Here is a 23,477-nt window from a genome sequence, read left to right as displayed (position 1 = left end):
ATGTCAAAGGGAATTTCCTGCTCCTTCACCTTCCCAGATTACACAACAAAAATCAACATTCTGCAGTTGCGGAGGAGCCAAACGTAGTGAAATGAAAGTGCACTGAATAGCCTTGTCCAACAGCAAACTGGACAAGCTGTGTTTATGCCTCCTTGCAAAATGAATGCATGAAGACACAAACACACAGGAGGGTGCAACAAAAGCACTGAGAGTAGCATAGTCGAGGTAACTTTGTTCCAGTACATAGCTCATATTCACCCTCTCTCTGCACTGCTCAGCAGAATTGCGTGGCCTAAAGTAAGGTCGACTCTACAGCTTGTTTTAAATCCCTCATCCCAGATGCTATAAAGTTTACAAGTAACCACATGAGTCTGCCTGGAAAGAAACATTTATTTAAAAAACAAACAAACAAACAAAAAACCCCACAGAAACAGCCTCTCTCCGTAGCCCATGCCTGTGCCTCAGAGCAGGGCTGGGAAAGTCTTCCTCCTCCCTTGACCTCACATGCCCTTCACCCATGGCAAGGCTGGGAAGGGGATGGAAAGTGCCAAGTGTTAAGGTGCTGAGAAGCTCTTGATGTTTCTAGTCTCTCAAGTGCTGTTGGCCTGTTCCTGCTCAAAGAGGGCCATGGCTAAATGTGAGCGGGATGCGAGTCCTTCCAAGTTACTAAGCACACAGCGGTGGTATAACTCCTCACTAAGCCGGGGATTGCAGCTCCTCAGTGCGTACTTCTGCACTAACCCTGGCTCCACAGCCCTAAATAGGTGCAGACCAGAATAGTGGAGGAAGACATCAAATACCTCCATGCTCTCCAGCACCTCATCTCGGTCTAGGATATCAGCTGCTAGCTTGGTACGTGCCGTCATATAGTCAGAGTTATAAAAGCAGGCCTCAGCAAAGGAGTATCTGTCAAAATGCCCGTCCCTCAGGAAGTCAGTGCTGGAGGATGCAGTCTGCTCACCACGGTACACAAGTGCAGGGTTGAACTCTTGGAAATGCACTGGGAAAAAGACCTGCCAATTACTGATGGTATTCATGCGGCAGCGGTTCAGGAACTCCATGTTGATTTCTGTCCAGACACTGGCCAAGAAGAATAGTGTATCCACAGGGTGCTTCTTTGAGACTATATCCATGAGTTTCACTTGTGATGGCACCTCAGTTTTAACACTAATCCAGGGGATTTTAACTTCTGCATAGCGCTTCTCCAGCTCTCCTACCATGGCTTTGACTCCAGCAAAAACATCCACCTGACTGACTCGCTGGGCATCATAGGGATGGTAGATGAAAAGCAAAGTCAGCAAGGCATTATCATGCGTGTCCAGTGTGTTCATAGCAAACATATCCAGGAAGTTTGCCACAAAATCCAGGTCCTGTACTGTCAAGGGAAGCACCAGTTGCACCCGTGTGGCCTCTGTCACATATGGCATGGGAATAATTTCCACCTTACTTAAGGGCCGCACCAAGCTCACTCGTTTGGCCAGAATGTGACTGTGGCCCTTTTGGGTCACTGCCTCCAGCAGTAGGTCCAACGTATATTCCATGCCCCGTGTGGGGTCAAAACGCCGATAGCCATTCAGCAACTGCCGCTTGCTGAAGCGGAGCAGAGGCTGGTAGCGGCTGTTAAGTTGCTCAAGTGCGGACTCAATGATTTCACTGACATCTGCTTTGCCAGCTCCAGAGAGCTCACACTTGGGGGAGCCGTCAGGACAGGAGAAGAGGTGCTGCTCAGTGAAGTAGTCCCAGCTGATTACCTCAAAACGTGACTTTGGAAGAAATGGGGCATTAATGCCCACAGGCCACGTCAAGCCTGCCTCACCTGCAGGGGTCAGTGACGTCAGGTTCCTGATCTGCATCTGTGCAAAGAGAGAATGCACACTGATCCCCACCACTTTCTCAAAGAGGTCCAGTCCAACTCCCACCCAGGCCTGCCTCACCACCTAGAACTGTATCTTAGTAGTATCACACCAGCAGTTTTGGATAATGTGGTGTCAGAAGTGCTACTTCTGAGATGCAGGACTATAACCTGTGTCTGGCTGATCGCCACCTACAAACAGAAGCAATAATCTTCCTTCATTGTGTTGAAAGAAGAGGAAACCTGTTTGGTCGAGGCATTTTTGCAGATATCCCTCACCACGTACCTGGAGGTCCTGGATCTCCTGGTAGGCTCTGTCCAGCTGGATCCTGCTGAAGTGCTTATGCAGCCGGTACATCAGAGTCATGTCAGAAACAGGGTGCACAGCAAGAGCTGCTTGAAACTCCTCTTCTTCCTCCTTCTCCGGCTCAGTATTTTTGGCCAATTCATAGGTGTGATAATGCTGGCCCTGAAGTGGACAAGAGCCAGAAAGACTGGCATGAAACTCGAGTTCACCAAGAAGCCCTCCCTCACCCCAGATATGCATTTGTCCCTCTTTCCATGCTGACTGCAGTGCCCAGAGATGAAAATATAAGAGTTGTGTCGTTCCCCCCAACACTACATGCCCACTTGCTTGTTGGTACCAATGTGCCCTTTACCCGACCTCCAAAAACCTGTGGATCAGCATCTGCTCGTAGGCTGAAAATTAAATGCCGTATTTGCTCTCTTGCCCAATGTCTCAGCTTTGATTACGGGCCTCTCCCCAATGCTGCCACACCACACAGCCCTTTTCTCCTCTGTAACTCACAGCAGAGGCTCACAGAAAAGCCCCTCTGCTATGCCGCAGGGAACTAGTAAGGGCATGGATTCATTCAGGCTTAGCTGACACAAAACTCTGAGATGGGAGGTAGTACCTGGAGCTGGGAAACACAAGTGATGCCAAGGAAATCGATGATGCAACGTCCCAGCCACTCATCTGGCCGCACACTGAGGATCTCATTGCGACAGCTGTCCAGGTGCGGATGGAGCTTAAGCAGCAGGCTGCGGGAGATCAGGTAGCCAAAGCCACCATGACAGTAGCGGGCCTGCTCATCTCCCCCGATAAACTCCTCCGCTCGTCCCAGGTAGACATCTTGGTTAATACTTAGGTGCGTCACCAGAGCCTTGACCTGTTCAGCCTGGGCATAAGTGTCATCTTGCATGATGTAGAACCAGTCATAGTCAGAACCAAAATGCTGATGGATATAGTGCATGGTCTCGTACATGAGCCAAATGGGACGCTCATCGCCATGGGCCACCAGCACCATGCCATGAGGCACTTTGGCACTGCGCAACCCCGTAAAGTACAGCAGGCGTGGGAAGTGATGGGCCACTGTCTTGTTCACTGCCACTGCCAACGTATTCAGGGTAGCCTTGGAGGTCAGCACAGCCACAAACAGTCTCTCATGGAATCCCAATTCTGTCTGGATATAGCGAGTTCTGTAAAGGAAGGACAAACCTACGTGACAAACAGCTAGGTGACAAAAATCAAAGGATTAAGGCAACTTAGGATATGTCTTTATCTGCTGGAGTCCACCAATGGTGAAACAGTTAAGCCTAAAAGTAGAGCTTTAAGAGAAGACTCACTAGTAAAAACCCCATTTTGCAAAATCTTTGCTTCCTTCAAGGAAACCACAATTTCACATCATTTCTCTGAGCTAGGAAACTGTGCTAGCCTAAGTAAAAAAAAAAACAAACAACAAAAAAAAAACCCAAACAAAAACCAGAACTAACCACTTGCAAGTTACGTACATTATTATTATTAACTGCTCAAAATTTTCCTAATGAATGGACTGGTCAAAAAAGTTTTGAAGAATAACTTAACACGTTCTATTAGACACAACTAATAAAAGAAGAAACATTCTCAATCTTCTTGGGCGTTTTTGTTGCCTTTATTTTTTTTTTTTAATTAACTTCTTAGATACGTCTCTTGCACCCCTTTAAGGTAACAATCTTAGCCATTGCCTGCTACACAAAGCATTTCAAAGAGCATACTCCGCCTTGAACCTGTTAACACGCAGGAAGATTTAGAACCCCAAATACCATCCATATGCAACTGCTTTCCTCAAAGGAAGGCCTGGCCAAAAGAACAGGTTTTACCTGAGCACTTTTTTGTAAGGCTTGTTGGGGTCTCTGTAGTACGGAACAATCCTAGGCCTGAAGTCCTCGTGGCCGAGGCCCGGCCTTCCATCCGCTGCCTCCAGACGCGCTCCGCCGGCTAGGGGCCCGGGCCGGCCGGCCACCCCCAGGCACCGGTCCTCGCCTCCGCTCTGGCTCCAGGAGGCGCGCAGCAGGCTCAGGCTACAGCCAAGGGAGAGGCCCAGGACGAGCGGCAGCACGGGCCGCAGCGCAGCCAGCAGCGCAGCCAGGCGCATGGCGGCGCTGGGGCCAGCGGGGCCCCGCCGGGGCGACGTCCAGCCGCGGGGCGGTCCGGTCCGGGCGGGCGGCGGCGGGCCCGCTACGTGCGGGGCAGGCTCACGGGGCCGCTCCGGCGCTCGGGGAGCCGGCGGCCGCGGGGCATCGCCGGCGCGGGGCGCTCGGGCGGCACGGGGCGGGCGGCGGCGGGCCCTGCGGGGGCAGCGGGTGGGAGCGCGGCAACCCCCGCGGGGCCGCGCACCAGCCCCCGGCGCCGGCCCGCGCGGGTCAGCGGCCCCGCGGCTCTCTCACCTGCAGGCCGGCGGCAGGGCCGGGGGCGGCGCGGAGCTCCGTGCCGGGGGCGCGGGGGGAGGCAGCGGCTCCCGCCCGGCCGCGCTGCCGCCGCTGCCACCTCAGCCGCCTCATCGCCACCCTCGCGCGCTTCCGCTTCCGCTTCCCCGTTTCCCCTCTACGGCGCCCCGGCGGCCGCTCTACCCCGGTGGCGCCGCCGCCTCTATGGTACCGCCAGCCACCGCCCCCTGCCGGCGGCGGCCGCGGCGTGCGCCGGGGGTGGGGCCTGGAGCCGGTGCTGGCGGGAGCGGCGCGGCGCGGTGCACGCCGGGACGCGCAGTGCCCGGGAGCCGGCGGCGCGCTCCGGCCCGGCCGGCGGTGGGGCCCGCGGACTCCCCTTCCCAGAGCAGCGCGGCCGCCCGGCGGCCGGTGACGCTTCGCGCTCCGATTGGTCGCTGTTCCGGGAGGGGTGGGGCGTGCGCACGCGGTAGCAGCTGTCCTGTTGCGACAGAAGGAAAGCGCGGACCAGCCGGTGCGGGCCGGGCGGGCGGCGGAGGCTGGGCCTGGCGGCGCGGCGCGGCGGGGTGGGGGGGCAGGAGGAGGAGGAGGAGGAGGAGGAGGAGGCCGGACTGGGGCGGGCGGCGCGGGCGGGCGGGCAGCCCTCGGCCGGGCCCGTCGGCGCCGCGTGCTCCGGGCCGGGGCGGGCGGTTCGCGGGGCCGCCGAGGCGGGGAACGGGGGCGGGGCGGGGCGGGCCGGATCGGCGCGGCGCGGCCTAACGGCGCCTGTCGCACCCCCGCCGCAGCCCCTCCGCCGCGCCATGCCTTCGGACCTGGCCAAGAAGAAGGCGGCCAAGAAGAAGGAGGCGGCCAAGGCCCGGCAGCGGCCGCGCCGGGCCCCGGAGGAGAACGGCGATGCCGGGACGGAGCCGCAGGAGGTCCGGCCCCCGGAGGCCAACGGAACGTCGCTGCCAGGTGAGAGGCGGCCCCGCCGGAACGCCGGTCCCGCTGCGCCGGCGGGTGCCTGGCTTGTGTCCCTGCGCCCCTGCTTGCCCTCGGTGGGGGTCGACCCGGCGGCCCCGTGCGTGCCGGTGCTGGGAGCGTCCAGGCAGGGCTGTTCGTGGGCAGGGCTGTACGCATTCGGTGGCGCCCACGGCCCAGTAAACTGGGACGCCTGTTCCTCTTCAGCTGAAATAGCCCGTGGGCACGGGCTTGCGCTGAGCTGGGCCGGCTGCAGCGTCTGCCACGAGGGCCATGCTCTCTCCTTGGAGCCAGCAGGACACCGACAGAAATGTGTCGTGGTTCCCCTTAAACTGGGCAGGCGAAGGACTCCCCAGGCCCCCGCTTGAGGCTTGCGGGATAAAGGCAAAGGGTGCTGATGGTGTCTTTTCCCTCTCAGGCAGATACTGTCCCGATCTTCTGGTACTTGATGCCCAGACCCGTTTGGGTTTTTTTCTTTTGGTTGGTTTTTTTTCCTGCTGCAGGAACCACTCTAGTGGCTGAATAGTCACTCTAGTGACTGTTCTTACTGATACTGGTACGGCCCTCTTTTCATCTGTTTTTTGGGGACAGAGCTGGTTTGCAGAAACTAAGAGCCCGGCTATCTTAACAAAAGAGACTTTGTCAACAAAGAGCTGTTGACCTCCCTAAAGGAAACAGGCAAGGTGAAGCTTACAGAGAGAGAGAGAGGTTATTTTTTGTCCTTACTTTAGCCCACCTGGTAACCAGCATGCTGTTGGGCACACAAGTTTTTTCAGGCTCGGCCCCCAGCGCGTCGTTTTAAGAGGCACTCGGTGGGTGACACAGAGACGCCGGGCGGCCGGAGGCACGGCGGTCGGGAGGGCGAGGCGAAGGGGCCGGTCTCCCCAGGACCCCGAAGGCACGGCGGTCGGGAGGGCGAGGCGAAGGGGCAGGACCCCGCTCTTTGCCAGCGCCCCCCGTGGTCCCCTGGCACGCTCCGAGTTGCTGGCGGCACCTGCGCCTGGCGACCCCGGGCCCCGGCCCGCGCCGGCGCCGCCGGCTCCGGGCGGGGACTCGGCGCCCGCCCGGCGCCGGCGGCGGCCAATCGCCGCCCGCTCCCGTGGCTCCTTGGCATGCCGCCTCCCTATTGGCGAGGCCTGGGGAAGCCGCGGCGGGGCCGGGCCTCGGGGCTGTCGGCGCCCCGCCTCCGGGACCGGGCCGCGGCGGGCAGGGCGCTCCGCCGGCCGCTGCGAGCGGCGCTGCCGGAGGGGGAAGCGCGGGCTGGGCAGGCGCCGCTGGCTCGGTCTGCTGACGAGCGAGGTGCTGAGCCGGCGTTGGGAGTGCAGGGGAGGCTGGTAAACCGGTGCCGACATCAGGGCGCGGGTGATGTGGGTCGGTCCCTGCCTGTTCCTTACTGGCAGTTCCCTGTGAAATAATTACACGTCCAGGACAAAACTGCCTGGCCCCGCTTTTCACTCATCTGATTTGCTTGTGTATGTAACTGGTCCGCTTGCACTGCCCGTGCTTTCAAAGGGGGTCCTGCGTCAGCGCAGCTGACGTTTTCTGCTCCTTCTTGGCTAAGGCATGTTTGCCTTGGTGGCAGTAGTGATTTTGCCAGGAGTGCTAGACATTGATAGCCGGGGTGGTATCCCTCATTGGCCTGAACAATCTGAACACCAGGTCTCTGCTCTGAGCAGCTGGAGTATTGCTGAGATCCTGAATGCCATTTTCTTCTTCAAATGGCAGTGTCTCACCAAGGGGTAAAATTGGACTCTAACTCAGGGCTGCAACAGAAGATCGGCATGACAGAAAAGATTTGCGTATGCTGTAGGAGGAAAGGAAGAGGGGGGCAGGCATATGGACATAATAGCTTCTCAGAAAAATGGTAGGGCCTATTCCAATGCTGCTGCTTCTTTCATCCTCTCAGCTTTCCCTTCATTTCTTTTCTAGCCAAGTTTTCTTCTGGCCATCCCTTTGCTTAAGCTTGCAAGCAATACTTTGTAAGTTCTCTTCCCACCCCTGTCCTTCCTGCAGGGAGGGTTAGTCCCATCATACTCAGATAACAGGCTGGCTGTTCTTGCTGCTCACTTAGTTCTAATGGTCATATTTTATTTAGAGAGCAGGTGGAAGTTCCTGTTAGACCAGATATATCCATCAGCTAAGCTGAAAAGTTGAGTGTCATTGCATCTGGGCCTCCGCAATGTTTCTGTAGAAATGGGGACGTGGGAGTTGTTTTCATGGTCCTCGGCCTATTGGTACAGGGGTTTATGGCTTCCCTTGTATTTGTAAATCAGTAACACTTCTGGTCTGTCTCTGCATATAGAGGTGGATGCTCTTACAAAGGAGCTGGAGGACTTTGAATTAAAGAAAGCTGCTGCCCGTGCTGTGACAGGAGTGCTGGCCTCCCATCCCAACAGCACTGATGTGCACATCATTAACCTCTCGCTGACCTTCCATGGCCAGGAGCTGCTGAGTGATACAAAACTCGAGCTGAACTCCGGGAGGCGCTACGGCTTGATTGGACTCAACGGGATTGGTAAGCTGTGGGGCACCGTGATGAGGGCTTCTTGGAGCTCGGTGAAGATTCCATGCTGCTGAGCAGCTGGACCGATGCAGGTGGTAAATGCTGGAAACCAGAAAGAAGGCTGTTAGACAGATGTAGCTGGAACACGGCAGTTTCTGTTCTCCCAAGTCCCCACCCAGGAAGAGGAATTGCTAGGATTGCTGGTAGAAGTATGAGGTTGCATTGTGGCTTTAGACTGTGCATTGGAACTTGTTTCTGTGGAGAGCTGGGTGAGATGTCTAGGATCTGTGAATCTGTCTGATTCCTGTTTGCAGTATTTGTTTAGCAATGTCAGTAAACGCAATTCTGATGCTATTGGTCAAAGAACTTGCACAGCATGGAGGAGTAGGGAGTGTGTGGTTTGGCCTGAATGGGAAAACAACTGCACAGTCACTGGAGAAGGCGACACTCTACAGGGAGAGATGCAGGATGCAGATGTAATTGAAGAAGAGCTAGTAAGAGTGACCAGCTGGTTTAACTTTCAGGAAAACACTTAGGTTCTCTAGTGATGAGTGCATTACTTTCCTCTATGTTAGAAGTCTTTAGAGTCAGGGGTCCTGGTAACAGATGTCAGACCTGGTTAGACAGCAGGAAGTATACAGCAGAGATAAAGTTCCCTAAATCCGGGCAAGGGCTGAACTGCAGTGGTTTCCAAAGAGCTTCTTTGTGTCTCAATCCTGTCCTTGGTGTGGTGAGCCTTAGCTGGGAGAGAGCCTGGCACAGTGAGGCAGTAGGCTCTGCTGTGTCTCTAATTCTTCTGGCCTCTTGGGCAAGAAATTCCCAAGGATTTTCTGGGGTGGAAAAGGGAGGGAATCAATGGGATCTGACTGCATCTCATCCATTTCTCTTTGACGTTGTATCTCACTGAATCCAACAAGTAATTGTGGAATGTCTGTCTGCACACAGGGAAATCCATGCTTTTGTCAGCTATTGGGAAACGAGAAGTGCCCATCCCAGAGCATATTGACATCTATCACCTGACCCGAGAGATGCCTCCCAGTGACAAGACCCCTTTACAGTGTGTGATGGAAGTGGATACAGAGAGGGCCATGTTAGAACGAGAGGCGGAACGTCTGGCTCATGAAGATGGTAAAGCTTCTTGGAGTCCCTGTGGACAAGGGACATTTCCTCCATTTCCCTCCCCACCGAAGAAAAGGTGTTACTTGGGTTCCTTGGCAGAGTTTTTACATGTTACGGTACCTCTTTCCCCCAGCTGCCCTGTACTAGTTGAAAAGTCCTGTGGGATTACACTTCTTTGGATGAAATTATTCCATGCAGCTTCTTAAGAAGTGTCTCAGGCTTGGGAATGGAGGGGGCTGAATAGTGGTAAAGCAGATGGACTATGAGCTTTCCCAGCTGTATAGAGGTGCAGCTGAGAGCCCTTTATTGGTAGAAGTGCTGACAGGCAGGCTCTCTTTCAGCGGAGTGTGAGAAACTCTTGGAGTTATATGAACGTCTGGAGGAGCTGGATGCTGACAAGGCAGAAGCACGGGCCTCACGTATCCTTCACGGCTTGGGGTTCACGCCAGCCATGCAGAGGAAGAAGCTGAAGGACTTTAGTGGTGGCTGGCGAATGAGGGTGGCTCTTGCTAGGTGAGTGGTATACTGCCTGGTGCCTCCTGGGAGAATGCCTGCCTGCTCCTGACTCTGCAGCGCCGTGTACACAGTTCTAAGAACTCAGAGCAGAGCTGAGAGGCTTTGGGTTACCTTCATTTACCCTGCACTGTCATCTCCCCTCTCCTTTCAGAGCCCTCTTCATTCGGCCTTTCATGCTGCTGCTAGATGAGCCCACAAACCACCTTGACCTGGATGCCTGTGTGTGGTTGGAGGAAGAGCTGAAAACGTAAGCATGAAGGAGTTTGCTGCTTCTATGGGTTGTGCTTTTCTGCTGGAACATCTTGTCAGCACTTGAGCAAGTGCTACAGAATAACTGTCTATAGTTCTTGTGGCTACTTAACTATATTGAAGTACCAGTGACACCTTCTTGTGCTTGCTGCTACACGTGTCTACAGAAGGGTTCTTGATGCAAGGGTAATGAATTCAAGTCAAGCCCCTGTCTCTCCCTCACGGAAGAAATGAGAAATGCTAGTTTGTACTCCCTGGTTAAAGCTACTTCCTTGAAAGCCAGGAGCAGCCTTGGCAGCCTGTGTACCAGCACTGTGTGCTGTACCAGTAGTGTGAGCTTTCCAGACCTGGCTTCCAGCTCATCTTTCTGCATATTGTTCCTCTGTTTTCACAGAACTGTAGTATCTGAGTGTGTCAGTTTCATCTTGTTCTAGTACGTTGGGTGACTTTTTCATAAACAAAGGTAAAATGTTAAGGCTTAAGGCAAAAAGCTTAGGAATAGTTAGGAAGCTTAGGTTATCTGGGTTGTGCATTAAAAGGACTGTATTGTGAGCATGGCTTTTCATTTGCAGAGGTTTTTTCCATCAGCTTTGTCAGCTGAACCTTCTGCATGCTTGCTTTAGAAGTCAGATGTTGTAAGAAAGTAATGTGAACCTCTCCCTTTTGGGGAGGCTTTAACTAGTCATCTTACAGATTAGGAGCAGAGCCAGGCATAGTGTACCTAACAGATGGTGGTCTGTACCAAGGTGAAAGTAAGCAGCAAAGGTTGAAACTTCTTAGAAGCGTGATGCCAGTGGAGTCAGTTGCATCAGTAGCACTAGTCATCTACCAAGTGGGTAGCCAGCTCTTGACTCTTTGTGAAGATGGGTGAAGACTGTCTTATGGTGAAGAGTGTTTTAACACAATGAAAGGTGTTTGCAGTATTTGCTTACTGCAGCTGATTGTAGCTGCTTTACTCCAAATTTCCCAAAGCATCTCCAAGGCTGTTATCTTTCTGGTTTTAATCTGATTATAGGCAAGAGAGACCTGGTGCATGTAAATCCTTTGTCATCATCAGGGCCAACGAGCAAGAATTTTTTTCCTAGCTTAGTCTCTAATAACTTACGTGGTGCCACAGGTTCAAGCGGATCCTTGTGCTGATATCCCACTCCCAGGACTTCTTGAATGGTGTCTGTACTAACATAATCCACATGCACAACCGCAAACTGAAGTACTATACGGTGAGTAAGTGGTGCCCTGTCAAAAATTGCAATTGTCAAAACCAGGAGCTGTTCTCTGGGGCATGTCTGATATTCTATGGTCTCTTTCTAGGGAAATTATGATCAGTATGTAAAGACTCGCTTGGAACTAGAAGAAAATCAAATGAAGCGATTCCACTGGGAGCAAGATCAGATTGCCCATATGAAGGTATCTGCCTAGCTGCATGAACGTCTTTCGACCATGCAGGTGGGCATCCCTGCACCTCCTCAACCTTGTTATCATGGCTTTTGGCTAACTCTGTGTTTTGTTGCAGAATTACATTGCACGATTTGGTCATGGTAGTGCGAAGCTGGCCAGGCAAGCTCAGAGCAAGGAGAAGACCCTTCAAAAAATGATGGCTTCTGGCTTGACAGAGAGAGTTGTGAATGATAAGGTAGGATTAGACATGAGATTGCATCTAGAGATCAGTATTAGAAACATGGGCTAGATAAGTAGAATGATCTTTAGCTGACAGCAGGAATGGCTGACACAGCTGGGAGCAGGAATGGTATACCCTTCCTGATGCTAAGGATGACTGTACTGAAGATAGTGTAATGCCGAAGTGTGGAAAGAGGAGGAGTAAATTTCTAGGGGAGAGAAGGGGATTTGTCATATCAATAAGGCTATTTTGCAGACACAGAAATCAGAAATGAATGTTTAAGGGTTGGAGAAGATGGGGGAGGATGCTCAGAGCAACTCCTACTTGTTTGAAGAGTATAAGCCCACATTTGCTTCAAGGGGAAAGAAATAGGGACTCATTAGCCAGCAGATGAACTTGCAAGCAACTAATCAGAATAAATCTGTGAGTGAGTTGCTAGAGGGGCTCATAAAAAGTTGCATTCTGGTGCCTTGGTCTACAGATGATGTTTGTAGTGAGGCATGGTTATACCAGAATAACTGGGTTGTCTTGTGCTCCAGGGTGTCTAACAAGTGGATATTCTGTGTTAACAGACTTTGTCATTCTATTTCCCACCCTGTGGGAAAATCCCCCCTCCTGTCATCATGGTGCAGAATGTCAGCTTCAAATACACCAAGGATGGGGTGAGTATGGGGAATGTGCATGGGTTGTACGGAGATTACTTGTATCCCTGCCTTGTTTGGGAATGTGAGCCTTTTGGCTAAGCTTTCTGATCAGTCTGCAGCATATGACTAGTGGATCAAATTCCTTGGCAGTGTTAATGCTGAGTCTGTTGAGAACAGAGCATTACAGGTGCAGCACGGAGGTTCTGGGTAGTAGTGGAAAGGCATAATGAGTCATGATTTTTGTGGTTTGCAGCCATGGATCTATAATAACCTGGAGTTTGGGATTGACCTGGATACCCGTGTAGCTCTTGTTGGACCCAATGGAGCTGGAAAGTCAACACTGCTGAAACTGCTCACAGGAGAGGTATGCTCCCTACATTGTCTACCCTGTTCTGGACCTTTATTCTTGGGGTAGTCTTCAACGAAGCTGCACTTATTTGCCAGAGCACCCCAGTCGGGCCTTGGAAATCCTAAGGTCTTGCTGCAATATAGGGCTTTTTCTCTCATATTATCTGTTCAGGCTGCTTCCTCTGTGCCAGAGTGGAGATGGCTGGATTCTCTATTTCTGGCATAGGGCAAAAGGAGGAATTTTCCTGGTGAAATGTTTTTATCTTCCCTTTCTAGCTTCTGCCCACAGATGGGATGATTCGCAAGCACTCGCATGTGAAGATCGGTAGATACCACCAGGTACTCCCTACAACAGCCACCTGGGACATGAAATACTGAGGAAATTGCTGTCAGGAATGAGGAATCTTGCCCCTCTTATTTCTGCTTCTGAGGCCCCTCCCACTGCTGCCCTTCTGTGCCTGGAGATGGGGGAAGGAACTGTTCTGTTGGCTGAACAGGCTCTAGCAAATGTTCTTACCCTGAAAAGAGGCTTGCTGTCATCCTTTCTGTTTAGCCTCTCACCTTTTACGGGAGAGATGGTTGCCTTGTGCTTGGTGGTGGACAAGTCTGCTATTCTGAAGCAGCACTCCTGCTCCTGAAATGGAGACTCCTTCCATAATAGTTCAGCACAGTGGCTGTACTGTGAGTGGGGTTATTGGCTCTTGTGTTCTGCTGCTCAGCTGGCACCAGAGGGGTATAAGGGGGGAAGTACTTTTGGCCATGGAGTGGATGGCTGGCACAGCCTGACGGTGAGTTTTCTTCTCTGTCAGCACTTGCAAGAGCAGTTGGACTTAGACCTCTCACCCCTGGAGTACATGTTGAAATGCTACCCAGAGATCAAGGAGAAGGAGGAGATGAGGAAAATCATTGGCAGATATGGTCTGACAGGGAAGCAGCAGGTGAGTATGAGCTGTTGAGATTTGCTTTTTGCTCATCAGGGAAGTAGAGCTGCTGCATTTTCTGTTGCTCTACTGATATCTGACAGTGTGATGCAGCATGCAGCATGGCACACCACAGCATTAAAATGCTTTTTCTATCTCTGCCTTTGAAATTGGAGAAAAAATAACTTATGGCTCATAGGAACTTTCTTTGCATTGCAGCAATATATGGGTTGGAATGGGTTACCTCCTCAGAATCTGGGTGAAGAGAAGACAAGTTGTGGCATAGTGCTAGACTCGAGCATATTTTAATTGTAACTTGAACTAGTTTCCTTATCTCTTATTTCTGAGATGAATACCAGGCAGAAATGCTAGAACACATTCTCAGCTGGGAGTAGGGACCACTAGGTTCAAACAAGAGGATAGGATCACACTAGTGGTGCTCTAAGTCCAAACATGACATGCTCCTGTATGTCATACATCACATGTATGACAGGAGTTATCCTCATCACTGCAGTTCAATGTTGATTTTTACGTTGTTCTTCCCCATTTGTCACTTCAGAAGTTGAGAGTAGTTTTATAGTTGTGTCAGGATGCAACGAACACTAGTCAGATCTCAATTAACTATCCCTTGGAACCTTTAACACAAGCTGGGTCTTGCCATGGACACTCCTTCAGAAGCCCCCGGAATTCCTTTGTTCTGCTGGTGAAAGAAGCTTAGTCTAGCTTTAAGACTGACTAAACTTTGTCCTCTTGTGTCACGTAGCTACTGGAATCACAGTGTGAGATCTGAATATTTTGTGGTCAGGGTGGCAGTCTGCAAGTTTCCCTGCAGAGCTGCGAACAGTGTCTGTGTTTGTCAGGTGAGCCCCATTAGGAACCTCTCTGATGGGCAGAAGTGCCGTGTGTGCTTTGCGTGGCTGGCCTGGCAGAATCCTCACATGCTTTTCCTGGATGAGCCCACCAACCACTTGGACATAGAAACAATAGATGCTCTGGCAGATGCTATCAATGAATTTGAAGGAGGAATGATGCTTGTCAGCCATGACTTCAGACTCATCCAACAGGTAAGAAAAGTAGTGAATGTTGTCAGCACCTTTCTAACACTTTAAGTAATTAAAACAAGGTGTTTTCAACTGACTGACTCTTACTTGTCCCAAAAAGATGTGTGAGTGGAAAAAAATCACTGGACATGATTCTCTTGCCATGTTCATGTGAAAGAATTACTGAGCTAGCCAAGGAAAACATTAGGTACTTGAAAGAAAAAAAAATAAAACAACCCAAAACCTAGAAGTGAAGAATAAGTTAAAAGGAAATCATGACACATTCCGGAGGCCTTAACTAGATTTTTTTTTTTTTTTTTTTAAATGAGACTGGAGTAGTTCTAGCACAGTTTTTTATCACTCAGTCTGCACAGGTGAAGGAGATTGCACCACGTACACACAAATGTCAACTGCTGCTTTATCTGCTATAGCTTTGTCTGCAAGTTCAGGTATAATTTTATTTTTCAGTGTGTTATATCTAAGTAGTTCAGGTCAAGAACTACTTTTTTATTCAATTCCCAATTTAGCAGGAAAGGCTTTCCTTCTTAGTTCATGAACAAAAAAAGAAATGTTGAGGGGTCAAGGATTTTTAGTTCTAAAATCTTCTATAAATTATGCAGAAAACACCAGGTGAGATATTCCACTGCAGATATTTTTCTTAGGTAGTTGAAGTGTGAAAGTTATTAAACTCTTTTCTTACCAGACTTCAGAGAGTAGATTTTGGTTAATTTTATAATTTTGGTAAAATTATAAAATGCTGTACTGTAAACCTCTCCTCCTTGTGCTCGCTTTCAGGTTGCACAGGAGATCTGGGTCTGTGAGAAGCAGACAATCACAAAGTGGCAAGGCGACATCCTCGCCTACAAGGAACATCTCAAGTCAAAGCTGGTGGATGAGGATCCACAGCTCACCAAAAAGACCCACAATGTGTGAGCTCTAGAGCAGTCGGTCAGGTGCTCTCTGTGGAGACTGACAGTGGCCAATGTGACTCACCCATCTGCCGACTGGAATGGGACTCTGCTGCTATCTCTGGCTGTGTTCTAGGATTGCTGCAATACTGCTTCCCCTTGACTTGCCTTGCACCTCTGTATCTGGACAGATCTCTTCTCTCCTGATCTGGCTACGTTTGGGCAACCATTTCCATATTTAGATGATGTCCCATCTGAGCCAGGCCTTGAAATCTAATGGTCTGGGGTCATGGCAGTGGCAGTTAGGGTGTCTGAGCTGCAGTGATACAGAAGTGGAGACCCCAGCCCAGCTTCTCCCGCCTCTTCCTTCCCAATTTCTGCTTCAGTTTAGATACTTCACTTCAAACTCCTCTGGCCTTGGTTTGTTTTTAACTATTATTTAACAGTGTAATTAACAGATCTGCCTGAGAATCCATCAGTCAATAAAGAGGGAAGAACAGTCTTGTCTCGTTTTGTGAGCCATAGTGGTCATTAGGGCATGCTGGGGCAAATCAGCCTAGTGCTGAGCTTTGAGTAAGGATGCAGAGCCCTTTCTTCTGGGGTGAAGGTTCATTTCTTCAGTAGCACCAAAGTTATGACCAGAACTTGTGGGATGCATGAAGTGGTGAGTACTGAGCTCTGGAGGTACAGAGCAGTGAGGAGGATCCTCACGCCTGGGAAACCTGCTAATCGAGAGTGAGCACTGGGTTTTCCAGTTAGTGACAGAAGGGGGAGCAAGCCACACATGCCTTATTTGTTGTTGACCAATACAACTTGAAAGGGTTCTGAAGACTGGAAGTTAGAGACAGAATGTAGATCTATAAAATACCAGTGTGTGTTCTCTACAACAGAGTGGCTTAGGTGTATGCTTTTTCCTTCACCTTGAATTGTATGGGTCTAATAATGAGACTCAATAATTTAGGATTTTCGGACTCTGAATTAATTATTTGTTCCTTCAAGGAACTAACTGAAGTTAGTTTAACTTTTTTTGTTGTTGTTCTTAATAACAAATTTTTAGAAAAGCTGGTGTTTAAACCTCACCCTGTGCCACAGAAACTTGAACAAAATACATTTTTCATGTATTTTTAAAACAAAAGGTACTAAAGAGAAAGGTAGCAAATCAAGCCAAATAGCTTCTCGTGATCATGAGTTATCATTTTAATTACTTCTGACACATGAGAATGGCTGCACTGGTCATGTGAAAGGTTCTTGTAGCCCAGTAACCTGTTCCAACAGTACATGTTGACAGGCAAATTGAAAAATAGGACATATATGTAGTACTCATACTCTCTTGCAGTACTTTCTCAGGTGCTGACCTTCTGTGGGTCTGACTTTTTGAGTAGACTATTTCCTTGGTTTGTTTTTTTTTTTTTCTAAAGAGACCATCCAAGTTGTGACTGCTGCTATAGAAGCACTGCGTATCATCAATAGGACAAATGTCACAATGGGAGCTGCTTCCAGTAGATAGTTCAGAACATTCAGGTTTTTCAGTGTTTTTAGCAGTGATCTGAGAGGGGAAAGAAAAAGGAAGTCTTTTCTGCAAAAATAATGCAGATGAGTGTAAATGCTGTTCAAGTTAGTTCTGCAGAAAAGTCTAGATTGCATTGAAAAGTCACTTAAATGAATATCTCACAGTGTAGTACTCAGAAGTTAACAGACAGTGACGGATTAAAAGCAACCCACAGATAAGTAATTACTGTAAAGGCTGGTGTCACAGAAGTTGGAACAAGAATAGATGAATGCATGTCTGTTCATTCCGCTCTCTAGGTTGTAAAAAGATGTTGGTGAGTTGGAAAGGGTTGCAAAGTAGCTACGAGAATGGTGAGGTCAAGAAGTCCTGCTTGAGGCTAGAGCTGTTCATTCTTCTCTTCCTTACCCTTAACAAAGATTTGGCAACAACTCTTATCACTACATTTCAGATCTGTGTAGTTGAGAGCCATGGTGGCAATAATAAATGCAGAATATAATCTTACACTGAGTTCTTTGAGAATGGTAAATCCCAAGAAGGGCATGGGAACATTGGGATGACAGCCAGCATGATGAACAGTAGTTGGAGAATTCTTGTAGCTGATGTAGCGGAGAGCTGTGTTAGTTCTCTGCTGCTGCGAAATGAGAGGAACTCCTCAGTTGCAGACAGGTCTCCGATTTAGCAAACAAGGACCACAGGTACATGTTCAAAGCAAAAGTAGCTGTAACTGCACTGGAGGTCACAGTTAGTAGGCCAGGAGTAAATGGAGTGTAGATACATGCTTTATCAGTCTGGTATTTCAGCCTTGATTTAAACCTGTTCTGTGGTCACAGTTTGTTAGACTGCACTGAAGCAGCTGTGGCAGGCTTATGTCCTGGAGTACCGATTTCTGAGAGACAGCCACTAGCTGGGGCAGTGGCATTTTGAACTATTTCAGCTAGGGCTTTTCTGGTCGTGCACAAAAGCAAAACTGTGTCTAGATAAATTATGAGAAATGCTTGTCAGTTGCTGGGATGGTCATTTCTCTGAAAGAAGTGGCCTAGAGCCTCTACACTGTTACTCTTGCTTGTAGTATACAAGCTCTAACACTGCTACAGCCAGAAGTGGTAGATACTACATCAAGTGCAGGGTTGTGGGATTCCCTTGTCTTTGTTGTGCATTGATCCATACACCACAAAAATAACACAAGGATGAGTCAAGTCCAGCATACAGCTTCTGGAATGGACAGCCTCTAGCATATGCAATCTAGGGAAGCAGATGGTAATTCCCCAAATCTGGGAATTCAAATTTGACTATACTGCTCAGTGGATGAGCCTCTGCCTTTGCTATATATAATGGCTCCCTGTGCTTAACACTGAGTGACCAGTCACTGCTCCTGGTCCACCAAAGGGCTTCCTTCTAACTAAACATTTTGTCAGAAAAACAAGCTGTGTGTGTATAACTGCTGGTGCCAGACACAGCTGCAGCTGTGGAGAGATACAACGGCTAACAGCTCCTTTAGCATGAAAGCACCTTTGTGTGCTATGACTGGTGGAAAAGGTAAACGGTTCCAGTTCCAGTGAACGGCCTCCCTGAACACAGAGATCTCAGCTCTTTACAGCTCTGTAAATCAGTGGGTGGGTGAAAAGTACATCAGAGGGGGAAGCCCCATGCTGTTGCTTGACAATGTGTGGCCTCTTACAAAACAGAAGTGGTGATGTTGCCTGCTACTTACTCCCAGTATGAGTCATCCACTGACATCCCTTGATGTTAGGTATCACAGAATATGCCACTCCTGTTCCCAGAAGGATCCCGCTACCCCATATCGTTAATGCCCAAGCCCATTCCCCTTCACAAATGCGCTGATGTGGCCATTCCAGCATGTCCCACCTGACCACTAATGTTTCAGTTCTTGGGTACAAGAAGCCCTTCTGGGTTTGTCACTCTGGCGTTTATTTGCACTAGGTGTGGGTGATCAGGTGCCTCCCCATGAGGACAGGCCTAGAATAAAACTAAATTCAGTGAAACGCTATTGGCTGTACAAGCATTGGCAGAGTGACTGATGAGCAGGTCTCCCAAACTCAGTCCTTGGAAGATGTGATTTGCTAAGGATACACCAGTATAACGTATGCCCCTGAGCAGGAGACAGCGTGCATGGCAGCACAGAGATACCAGTGTTCCGTCCTCCAAAGGTACATACTAGTATTACTCTTCTATGAAATATCTGCTGTGGTGCCTGCTGAGAGAAAGGCTTCCTTTTCTATCTAAAGGACAGAAAACTTTTTCTATTTTGTTCACTTCTCTAGTGTGTTGCTACACTTTTTTTTTCCTGGCTTAGCTTAATTCCTGCATCGTAATTACCATCACTAGTGTGACCACTGATTTCCAAGAGAGATCAAATACATACTCAGGGTGTCAGCCCTCCCCTCTCGCTACCTCCCTTCTGTCCTTTGAGGCCCTGTTGTGTGTAGCAGGCAGGACTCCCAAGAGCAGGCTAGCTGAGATAGTGGGAGGAATACCGGCTGTTGGGATGTTTATAATAATGCTATCATTCAGTCACTAGGCTGATGTTCCCCCCAGTTACTGAATCTCCACTGACTGCGTTACCTGTTCCATAGCACACAAGTGGTTCCACCCATTTGACTCTAGAAGCAATGCCTTGAGTAGTCCGATTTACACCCTTCCACCAAAGCAGGAACCCTCCTTGCACCAAAACTCTGGATGGACCTGGGACACTTCTGCCCCATGTGAATGAGGTGCTACTGCTCTTGCCCACCTCTTTGCCCATGTGACCCTCAAACTTTTTCTCAGGTCTGAAAGTCTAATTGAATCAGTGACTTCCAAGCTCCTCTCAGGCCAGCTGCCCTTCACTTAGCACAAAGTGGAATCATCAGTCACAGATGTGTATTCATCCTGCTCCTTGGGCGCTGCACCTGAGACAGGTGAGGTACTGCTGCCTTTGCTATATAACCAGCCCCAGGGCACCTACTGGTTGCTCTGTTGGAGCTTGCTCTGTTGGAGCTTGAAATGAGTGCAGAAGCCGGGAAGAAGCGTGGTCATGCTCCTGCCTCTGGGGACAGGAAGTCTAGGAGGAAGCCTAAGAGAAAGGAAACCTATTCGGTCTATATCTACAAAGTACTGAAGCAGGTGAGTAAATGTTTCTTTTCTGCTAGAAACCGCTTCGTATGTAAAGTTACTTTTGCTCATTGCATGTTAACCTTATAAAGAGGAAGGAAGGAAAAATCTGCTTTTTAGTGAGAAGAAGAAAAAAAAGAGTGAGTGGGTACAGGAGAGCCCCAGCTGAGCCTCAAAAGTGGGTGGGTGGGTGTTCATGGGGTAGGAGGCAAGAGACGGATCTAGATGGGAAAGGGTTTCCTAGAGAGATTAAGCTCCAGTGCATGGCTCTGCTTAAAGAAATAATTGAGCGGAAGTCAACAGGGCAAGAACAGCTGCTGTTGGCCCTATGAGTAACTACTAAAATCTTTCTGGTAACTTCTGCTGGGGAGATGAGCAAAGGAATTGCGAGAGGTGGCCACGAGTTGTCTAGGCCTCGATCGTCGGCACGAGCCTGTAGGCAGGACTTGGAGCGTGTGGGCATTTCCACCCCTTGCAGGCTTGTTTTCCATAGGGGATTGTGCAGAGGCTCCTGCCAGCCCAATCCCAAAGCCATGGTAGTGTCACAGGGGCCGCTCTTCGGTCTAATGCAGCTTGCACACAACTCGAGACCCTCAGGGTGGCAACCGTGGGTCCCTTTGGGGTTGGAGCGCCCTGTCTGGGGCGGGGAGGGGGGTCCTGTTTTTCTGGGGGCCCCGTTCCCTCCGAGGCGACGGACGCGTGAGACGCTGCTTCGTAACCATCCGGCAGGTGCACCCAGACACCGGCATCTCCTCGAAGGCCATGAGCATCATGAACTCCTTCGTCAACGATATCTTCGAGCGGCTGGCCTCAGAGGCCTCGCGCCTGGCCCAGTACAACCGCCGCTCCACCATCACCAGCCGCGAGGTGCAGACGGCCGTGAGGCTCCTGCTGCCCGGCGAGCTGGCCAAGCACGCCGTCTCCGAGGGCACCAAGGCCGTCACCAAGTACACCAGCAGCAAGTGACCGGCCCGGGCCTCAATAAAGTCCCGCTGCACTGGCCGCGGCCCGTCTGTCATGGCGCCGCCGGGGGGGAGGGACGGCGCCGGCGCCGTGCGGACGGCGCGGTTGCTATGGCGACGGGCGCGCCCTGGCGTGCGCGGAAGCCGCGGCCGGCCGGCGGCGCCTCAGGCCGCGCCGCCGTCCCGGGGGCCGGGGCGCCGAGCCGCCCGCTCCTTGGGGCCCGGGCCGCGCCGAGCCGGCGGCCGGGCGCCCTGTCCCTGAGCGCCGTGCGAGGCGCCGGCCCCGCGGGGCTACGCCGCGTCCCGGGGAGCGCTGCTGGGCCGAGCGCCCGCCTGTCGGCGCGGATCTGCCGCGGGGCCCGGTCCGGCGCGCTGGGACCTCTCCGCCGGGGGCGGCCGCCTCCAGCGCGGCCCGGGGCGAGGTGGTGGGTCGTCTCCGCCGCGGGCGGGCGCTGGGCTCCGCGGGAGCGAGCGCGGCGGGGGGGGGGGGGCTTGTCCCGCGGAGCTGGGCCGGAGCTTTCAGCCGGGGCGGGGGGCGCGGGGAGGCTTCTGCTCCCGTCCTGCCCGTCAGCCTCTCCCGCTGCCGACCCGGTGCGGAGCGGCCGCTGCCTTGGCCTGCGCGGCTGCGGTGGGAGCGGGTGCCCGGGCTGCGGCTGCCGGTGCGGGCGCGGGGAGGAGAACGGGAAGGGCGGCTCTCCTCGCGGGCGGTGGCGGCGTCTCCAGCCCGGGAGAGGAGCTGGGAGCTGCCGTCGGTGAGAGGAGGCTTAGCGCGGGGGTCCTGCGGGAGGCGGTTGGGTGTTTCCTGAGGGGGAGGCGTGGGAATTGCCAGCCCGACCTTGAGCGGGAAGGGTGCGGGTGCCCACGAAGGTGAAGCGCGCTCTTGGCGCTGGGGGAGCTTTCAACCGCCCACGGGTGCGTGGGATGGGTTTTAACTAGCGATCCAGGAGGAGGCTTGAGCCCAAACCTGTCAGTTTGTCACAGAGTACTGGTTGAATTGCCTTCCGCGTGCTCCTCTAAGGAAGTTACGGGGGAACCTCAGCGTGGGGAGCGCAAGCTGGAAGCTTGATACAAACTGGTGAAGTTGTTGTGGTGCCTAAATATTCTGCAGTCTTCCAGTACAACCTTTTGCAGCTCCAACGAGTTGCCTGTAGTCTTGCCCCTTTACATCGAATAAAGATGAACTAGCCACTGGACTTTGAAGCTGGTTGCTATTAAGGTCTTGTCCTCATCATAAGCACAATGAGCAGATGGAAAACTTTTGTGTTAACGATGTCACACTTCAAAGGAGGAAAAATGTAAGTAAAGTTTTTTGTCAAATTAGCTTCAAGAAGGCGGGGGGCAAGATAAAACATTAAGTTTTCTGAAGCCTTTTCAGATGTTTGTAGAATTGGGACCTGTTGATAAAGGGAGCTCAAAGTTGAACGGAAAAATCAAACCTGGTTCAGAGAAAGCTGCAACTGAGATGTTGGAGGGTGGCGTAATGAAAATGTAGGATAGATGGTAAGTGGAAAATACTTGCCGACTGTAGGCATAAATGTAGTTAAAAGGATGTGCAGGTAGCGGAGAAATGAATGCAAGATTCTACATGTGAAGAACAACAAAAAAATCTTGGAATGGCAAAGTACACAGTAAATACAGAAATACTATCTGTTTCTAATAAACTTTTTTCTATTTGATTAAAAAAAGTTGTTATTAAAACAAAAAAAGCTACTTCCTCGTTCATTTTTAGGTAAAAAAAAGAAAAGCTGTTAAATAGCAGCTAGATGGGGCGACCGCTTCAAGGTCAGTATGTCCATAACTTTTACCTGGGTTTTGAAAAAATGGGCTGGAGTTCTCTGGTCTGCTGGCATTTATTAAAAAAAAAAAACAAACCAAAAAACAAAACAACAAAACCAAACTGGAGTAGCAGGAAATTGTAAGTAAAGGATCAAAAACATAGCACTGTACCAGCTACTGGAAAGACAATTAACTCCATCCCAGCTGAAACCAGGACAGAGGAAATGTGTTGCTCTGGAAAAGGAGGATAGCATCATTAAGTCTGGGTCAGTTAGCCTAGAATTGATTCCAGGCAAGATAAAAGAAACCTGCTCTAAGACTTGCTTGATAATAAATTAAGGGGTTGGAACATAAGTAATTGAAGTGGTTTATGTAGAGTATATCTTATTTTACCAAATCACAGGCTTGATTGATAACGTCACAGACTTGTCACTTATAATTTTTAGAAAGATTCACTTTGGCTTTAATTAGCTCTGTTTGTCAACTATGGAGCACCCAATAGCAGGTTGATTTCTCTGAGCTACCCAGTTCTCAGCAAGTTGTTAACAGGGATCATAAATGGAGACATTCCTTCCTGTGCAGTCCTGCAGGAGTTGCTATTCAGTCTTATGCAACTAAAAAAGCAAAACCTCCTGTTGGCTGCCTGCAAATAAATGTGTAAAACCACAGATAACGTCTTTAATCTTTGCATCACAAATTGTGAGGCAGTTTGAACTGTGGCCATCTGGGTTGTTTTTC

At 50.6% G+C, this 23,477-nt stretch overlaps 3 protein-coding genes across 3 annotated transcripts; 2 read left to right on the top strand and 1 right to left on the bottom strand.

Annotated features, from left to right (window-relative positions):
- Positions 1–370: 370 nt before the first annotated feature.
- CHPF2 (chondroitin polymerizing factor 2) lies at positions 371–4,483 on the bottom strand. Its single transcript, XM_052809963.1, has 4 exons — positions 3,992–4,483; positions 2,767–3,331; positions 2,139–2,321; positions 371–1,853 (listed from the first exon to the last, which is right to left on the bottom strand). Exons 1-4 carry the CDS (start codon positions 4,264–4,266, stop codon positions 591–593), a joined length of 2,286 nt encoding a protein of 761 aa, XP_052665923.1. The 5' UTR covers positions 4,267–4,483; the 3' UTR covers positions 371–590.
- Positions 4,484–4,957: 474 nt separating this feature from the next.
- Positions 4,958–15,879, top strand: ABCF2 (ATP binding cassette subfamily F member 2). The gene is made up of 15 exons (XM_052809976.1): positions 4,958–5,069; positions 5,341–5,509; positions 7,818–8,030; positions 8,964–9,146; positions 9,479–9,650; positions 9,805–9,900; positions 11,020–11,122; positions 11,214–11,309; positions 11,416–11,535; positions 12,093–12,182; positions 12,418–12,528; positions 12,789–12,851; positions 13,322–13,450; positions 14,293–14,496; positions 15,268–15,879. Exons 2-15 carry the CDS (start codon positions 5,356–5,358, stop codon positions 15,403–15,405), a joined length of 1,872 nt encoding a protein of 623 aa, XP_052665936.1. The 5' UTR covers positions 4,958–5,069; positions 5,341–5,355; the 3' UTR covers positions 15,406–15,879.
- Positions 15,880–17,984: 2,105 nt separating this feature from the next.
- LOC128152120 (late histone H2B.L4) lies at positions 17,985–21,003 on the top strand. The gene is made up of 2 exons (XM_052810183.1): positions 17,985–20,013; positions 20,731–21,003. Exons 1-2 carry the CDS (start codon positions 19,894–19,896, stop codon positions 20,965–20,967), a joined length of 357 nt encoding a protein of 118 aa, XP_052666143.1. The 5' UTR covers positions 17,985–19,893; the 3' UTR covers positions 20,968–21,003.
- The last annotated feature ends 2,474 nt before the right edge of the window (positions 21,004–23,477 follow it).

Source organism: Harpia harpyja, chromosome 1, assembly GCF_026419915.1.
Source record: "Harpia harpyja isolate bHarHar1 chromosome 1, bHarHar1 primary haplotype, whole genome shotgun sequence".
NCBI classification, from domain to species: domain Eukaryota; kingdom Metazoa; phylum Chordata; class Aves; order Accipitriformes; family Accipitridae; genus Harpia; species Harpia harpyja.
Note: the sequence above shows the minus strand (reverse complement) of the source record. Positions and strands in the feature narration are given on the sequence as shown.